At 42.2% G+C, this 6866-nt stretch overlaps 1 protein-coding gene across 1 annotated transcript in view; it reads right to left on the bottom strand.

Moving 5' to 3' along the window:
- Positions 1–1427: 1427 nt before the first annotated feature.
- Positions 1428–6866, bottom strand: part of PLEKHS1 (pleckstrin homology domain containing, family S member 1) — a 15033-nt gene continuing 9594 nt past the window's right edge. Inside the window, exons 9-14 of the mRNA XM_010136537.1 lie at positions 6815–6861; positions 5756–5856; positions 4213–4425; positions 3868–3969; positions 2311–2446; positions 1428–1517 (exon numbers count right to left, since the gene is read on the bottom strand). Coding sequence (XP_010134839.1) covers positions 1428–1517; positions 2311–2446; positions 3868–3969; positions 4213–4425; positions 5756–5856; positions 6815–6861 — 689 coding nt within the window. The remainder of the gene's footprint in view (positions 1518–2310; positions 2447–3867; positions 3970–4212; positions 4426–5755; positions 5857–6814; positions 6862–6866) is intronic.

The raw sequence follows: 6866 nt of genomic DNA, 5'->3' as shown, positions 1-6866 counted from the left end.
AGTAAATGGCACCAATGCTGATTTTAGTGAGTGTAGTAGTTTCTTACTGTAGTAGCTGACTTGGCCTAAGGCAATTGGAAGGTGGCCAAATCCCTCCTTTGGGCCAAATCCACCTTAATCAAAGCTTATATTAATCTCTTAATATCAATAATCCTATGCCTGCTAAACCCAGAGTTATTTTGGTTGTATCTGGCAAGACAAAATCATCTGCACTCAAAACCAGCGGTTTGGTTCATTGCTGCATCGTTGCATATTCATACAATCTACCTTACTGCAATATGTATGTACCGAAACACAGCAGCACGCACGTGTTTACATATCCATACAGAGAACAGGCATGTGTTCTGCATACACGCCATATCACACCAGGTTTCTGGTGCACCAGACGCCACTGCGGCACAGGACAAAGCTCCCTTTTGGCATCCACTAAAGACACCCCTGCAGGCAGTTCCATATCAAGCACCAAAACCTTTTGACGTGAAATTAGCTGAACATCAGTCATGTTTCTATGATAGGAATGGAAGCAAGACATATTCACAAATAAATATTTACAGGAAATGTCCTTGTTGGGGAAATAAATGAGCACCTGCTCTGGAAATGCTGCGGCACCAGTGCGACAACCCTACGGCAGTACTCGGTAGCATCAAAACTCTTTCAGTGAACTGTTTGCACTGGGCTGAGTGCACATGCTGTCGTATTCACAATTTCTCCCTCTGGTCTTCCCACCTGTCTGTCCTAGTAACACCTTCACAGAGCAGGCCAGCCCTCCCCTCTCCCAAATCCACTCATTCATTCTACACTTAGGGTTTATTTTGGCTGCCAATGAACCCAAAGGTGCTCTAGACACATTCTTTTTTCCAACCAGCTCTTCTTCCTGCCATTCCTTGAATCTATTTTTGTGGCCGTAAAATAAAGCGCAGCGTAACACAGGAGGCGGCACCACTTTATTTACCAGCCTTCTTTCCAACACCACAGCTCTCACCTTGTTCTTCCCTTTATGTAGCTAATGGGAAACAAGGGAAAACATGGCTGTGTTCCAAACATAGGTGGTTTCCACACCTCTAACTGATTAGGAGTTCAATATAAAGCAATGTAGCTGCTAAGAGGTGGGCAGAGGCGTGGAACAGCACTTTCTGCTCAAGTACAAAGTATACACAGTGTAAAGGTCTCGTACGTGATTTGACCCTCAGTTTCTTCATGTAACTGAAGTACGTGCCAACATGAAATACAAGACAAACATATGCCATTCATGTCAACAAAACAAGTTATTAGGACGTAAAATAAAAATGAAATCCACGTTCCCTATTCTTCGCAAACTTCGGCAACAAAAGATGTCTGGCAGCTCTAGAGGATAAAGATCACCTCCATGCACTATATATCACAGTAGTCGCCCTGATCTTCTCCCTTGTGCTTTGGCACTTACTTAATCATTGGGGTTTTTTTCTTTCGCAGGAACATGAGCATCCTTTAACATGGAAGATATCTGAATGTGGAATCCTACATACAGTAAGTTTCACCTGAAAAAAGGAAAAAAAGAAGAGAGACATTTTGATAGCTTGTTATATCATTTGTGCTACTATCTGACATTTATTTTAACTAGCTGAATAAAAATGCCCTATTAGGAGAGATAAGTATTTTCTTCCTTTCTGAAAGTGGCTTTCTTTTCTTTAGATGGCAGCTAACAACCTCAAATTTCTCAGCAAAACGAAAATATGAATGTTCAGGTACGGGTCAGAGAACCTGAATACTGAAATATGAGTATATCTGGGAGAAACACAGGTATTACCATATAGTAGATCACACTGGTGTTAGGTGATGCATCACTTACTTAGAAATCTTCCATGTAATTCGAAAAAGTGGTATCACACAAGGCGATGCATAGTGCTTGACAACCAACGGGAGGTAGGAGTCTAGGGCTCTGCCCTCGATACCCAAAACCACTGTAAGCAACTATACATCCACTGGAGGTAATTGTTTATTTTTCAAATATCCCTGTGATTCACAGGCCTTAGCCAAAAATCACCAACTAACTCTAATTTACGGTTGTCCAGAAGTATCTCTTAGGGTTGATCAGACTCTTTGAGATCAAGTCCTCACAGCAGTGCTGACCTTGCATTCCCCAAATCGCCCAGGAATAAGACATACTACATCAGAATGATGCTGAGGAGCTACTTGGTACTGAAATTATTCATGCCGAACTTAAAATAGAGTAAACTGGTTTGAATGGAGCCACTTGAAATGCAAAAAGCACCTTGCTTTTTCATTTGACTAGACTGATTTGACTATCACCTTCAGGTTAGCGAAGCTCACCTCCTTTCTTGCGGACCTGCTGATGAAGAAGTAAGCCTCCTCCACGTCCTGCGGTTGCAGATCATTCACAGCCACTATATGGTCTCCGTGATTAAACAAACATCCCAGTCGGCAAGGACCGGTCCACTGTGAGACACTAGGGTATTTGGAGCACAGGCAATAAAGGAAACATCAGGGATATCCAGTCACTGCTAACAGAATAGCAGTGGCTGAACAGGGTTGCATTTCTGGGTTGCCATCTGGAAGTAACACACAGGTTGAATGACTTTGCAACTTTTTGATTTGGTTCTAGCTAAAACCAAGCTGCATCATCTGTCCCAATGGGTCCTCCTAAAAGCACACATGACACTGACATTGCAGCCTGTTAACTAAAAGTGAGAATGGTGCTAGCAAGGTCATCAGTCAGAGCTGGGCATTTCAGTACAAAAGCAGTTGGCCAGACTCGCTGCAGGTACATACACACTGCTTCAGATATTTTAGCCCCATGTTTGACTGAGATGATTTCCAAAGTCATCCCAAAAGAATGGAATTAAAACTTATTATCATGTGTTTTATCTATGATACAACTGTGAGCCTCAGAGATCCACTGCTGTTCTGATGGACCCTTACAGAAATTCCAGTACCTCTTTCCTGCTGCTCTCTGATGATAGACTCTCCTTGATGACATGCTATTGGAATTAGTTGACTTGACAGTCAGACCTAGTGCTCTGTTCCAAGTTCTTTCAGTACGAATTTCCACTGAGAAAGCTCTGTCAATTTAGATGCAGATCCAGTTACTGAGGTGGGGTCCCATTTCTAGTCCCTTTCGCAATGGTATCTTTTCTTCTTACTGACAGTGCCTGAAACAAAGTGACCTGCTGTGCACACAGTGCACCTGATTGGTGTGAATGCCACCAATACTCACCGAAGAGCAGCACCGATATCACCAAAGCACAGCAACAAAAAGCAGTCTCAGTGCTGTGCAGCACTAAAAGATCATCAGGAAGCACAGGAGTATGCACTGAGCATGTTTTCTTCTCCATCTTCTTTATCCTAGTCATTGATATTGAAGGTCTAAGGAGAGTGCTAATTGCCAGTGGGACTACTGAGAGGATGTACGTGCTCTAGCCCATAGTACCCACCTGTGAAAATCTCTGCCTAGCACTGAACCACTGCTGGGATTATTTAGAGATAATTGTGTGCTTATATCCAACTCCAGTCAGCTTGATGCCCTGTTTAACCTATCACAGGATACATCCCCTCACTGCATCTCTGAGACACAGTATTTAGGGGATTTCACACTAACATTAGTAGAACAGCTTTTGGGGTGGGACTTTATCGCTAATTATTACACAGCATGCTGAGGGATCTCGATTCTATGTAGCCCTTTTCAACAGCAGTTGAAACAGAAACTCAAGTACACAAAGGGTAAAAAAGAGCAGAAAGGAATCACTCAAATATCATCGCACACTGGCCCTGCCAAAACTGTACATGGATGTGTAATGGTTGTACATTTCTGTAGCTGACTATCACTCACTCACATCTGACAGGCACCGTCACAAGACACCCAGAACTTACCATATTTTTCCTGCTGCTTCAGTAAGTTTTAGGTAACTGTTAATATCAGCCAGGGGGACAAAAATATCCAACTTCTGAAGCTGGGTCTCATCTGTAACTTGACTGTGAGAGAAAACATCAGAGACCACGGAATCATAGAATATTTCAAGTTGGAAGGGATCTATAGGGATCATCGAGTCCTACTCCCTGCTCCTTGCAGGACCACCTACAACTAAATCATATGACTAAGAGCATCGTCCAGATACTCCTGGAGCTCTGATGGTCTTGGTGTGCTCTACCAGTACCTCAACCAAAACCCATAAGCATGTCTGTCTTCTCTGCAAGGAAAATGGATAAGACACTTACCCGACCAGTTTACACAACTGAACCACGGAGAGTGGTAATGAATTTTGCCTTCTCAGGAGCAAGGTTGGCTGCTGGCTGGTGCTGCTTTCTGGGAATTTTAGGTCTCTGTTTGCTTCCAAGTCTCTTGGATATACACTGTTGTCCTGGCATTTGGGAGGAGATGGGAGCCCACCATGTCTGCACGTGAGCTGGCAGCTCTCATCCAGCAACTTACTGAAGAGGAATGGTGATAAAAAATGAACTGGTTTGACCGTGCCAGGCATTCTTGCTGTGTTTGCAGTTGGATCAAATAGCCATTCTTTGTGAATGCAGCACAGTGAAGCAATGAATAACAAGTTTTTGTAGAATATCCAGTGGACAAAATTACGGCTAAATAAAATAAACAGTCCTTCTAAAAATGGACCATAAATCCCAAAATAAGTCTTTTCAGTATTTAAAACTATTTATTAAGCCTGAAAATATTCCAGCTAATGACATGCCTAGACAAAGAAACTGAGTACAGATTGTTGGCCTTGGCTGTACTGGCTTCTGCAGGGACATAACACTGTCCCCTGGGAGACAAAATAACTCAGATGCACTTGAACTCACTTTAGCTTTATTTGATGAGCCTTACAATGCCTGGAGCCAACTTGCCCCCAAAACCCAAACAAGACTGGAATTAGTAGCAAAAGCTGTTCTTGGTTATTTTGACTCAGATGACACAGGCTTGTGAGGTTTTTGTAGTAATTCCCTCTAGGGGCTCCCAAAGACACAGACAAACTTGAACAAATCTATTGGAATAAACTGGTCCGTAGGTCTGCATTTCCAATTGCCTCCCTCTATGTAGCATAAGACCTGACTGTCTGCAGGTGGCAGGCCACAGCTAACTGCTACAGACCAGTCCTCAGGCTCAGGAGGTACGGTTTTACTGAGTAAGCACACTTCTCTTCAGTGTACCGTGTGCTACATCGTGGAGGTTGTAAAATTTCCTTGTGCACTGCAACTGCAATACAGCGCTCAGGTCTTCCTCTGAGGCATGCCAACCACTGTACCTTCGCAGTATAGAGCAAAAGACCCGTTCTTTGGATGGGAAAATGGAAGGAAGTAGATGACATGCTCAGGATCACATAACTTCTTACTGGAAAAGCTGGGAGCTAATGCCCCGTGTCTACCTTTCTCTTTTAACCACTAGCTAATTATGCTTGCTTTGGAGAGTAACTGTCTGAAAGGTTACTGGAGCTTGGCTGCAGTATCAGAGTAAAGTGGTAGGCTGTTACATCATGAAAACCTAGAAAAAGTATGAGTCAAGAAAACCTGCTGCATCCTACAGTCAGAGCCTGTCTAAATCCATGAGTTTGCAACGTGAGTTTAAATTTCACATTGATGAATTTGAATTTTACTCTGGTATTCCCATGAGTTCTGAACTTTCTGAACCAAGACCAGCGAAGGAATTGTTCAAACAAGATGCAGTCTCTAGATATTTTTATATATCTAGAGATGACAGCTCTGTCTATACCACTATGTCACTTTTAATTTGCAAAACCTTAATGAAGTCGTTACTTACAGTGCTTTCATTGGCATATAAATGTTCTCCTTTACTGGATTCTCTTGCACAGGGACTTCAGACCCAGCCGTAGGGTCAGGCTTTGCTACTTCAGTAGTGCACTGTTGGAAACACATAGCAACACAAGACATTGATATCATCGTTCTGCCTATGGAAAAAATTGTCCTAATTTCCTTGTTTCATTCAGTGCTCGTGCTGTTTGACCACACTGGCTAACATAGCTTGGCTTTCCCCAAATAAGTCAATTCCCAGAAACCATGAGATAGAAAACCACAAGTTACTGGTATCTGGTATTATTGACACTTTCAGACTGGGACATAACCAGCTGTATTCTAAAGTACTACCACAAAAATTTCTGTTACATTTCAATTTAAGCTGGTAGGAAAAAAGACTCTTGTACTGTGGGTGTGCTTAACTTGAAGCACATCAAAACTTATTGTTAATGTCCTTCAGCTAGTCTTAGGGGAGAGGCTGTGACTTCTGCAGAAGTCTGACCACTTGGCTTTTCCTGACCACTGACTACATGTGAAACCTAGAGAAATCACCCTCCCAAATTAGGTCTCAAAACTTGTTTAAAATTACCAGTGTGATGCCTCCTGCTCTCGTTTCCCAGTGAAATGTACCAAAATCTTTCACAGTGTTTTTAAAGTACTGCTTCGTTTTCAGCAGCTTACTGATGCTCAACAGATTCACATTTTAAAAATTTATATAAAAATAATGTACCATCGCATTTTCTAAATGAAGTTTTCACTTTTGAAAAAAACCCACCCTGTTATATAACAGGCAAAAGCCACTTACAATGAAACAGTCAACTGGGGTATTTCAACAAAATCAGCAATGTTTTTGTCAAAATGCCACTTTCCACCAGAAAGATCCTTTGAATGAGTCTAGTTTATTTTTTCTTGTATAAATGGAAGCTCTGTTACATCTGCTTTATCTATGTATTTCTTTTGCAAGGTACTAGTGGTTCCTCATACCAGTTCCTCTCTGGCTCATTAAATGTCTCCCGTCTCCTTGGAGCTGTTAACAAACCAGCAGAACTCACAACGGATACACTACCTTTGCTAAAATACTGCTGGGAGTTTGGTAATAATCCTCTTCGTCCTCTTTG

This window comes from Buceros rhinoceros, unplaced genomic scaffold, assembly GCF_000710305.1.
Source record: "Buceros rhinoceros silvestris isolate BGI_N320 unplaced genomic scaffold, ASM71030v1 scaffold31545, whole genome shotgun sequence".
NCBI lineage: Eukaryota > Metazoa > Chordata > Aves > Bucerotiformes > Bucerotidae > Buceros > Buceros rhinoceros.
Note: the sequence above shows the minus strand (reverse complement) of the source record. Positions and strands in the feature narration are given on the sequence as shown.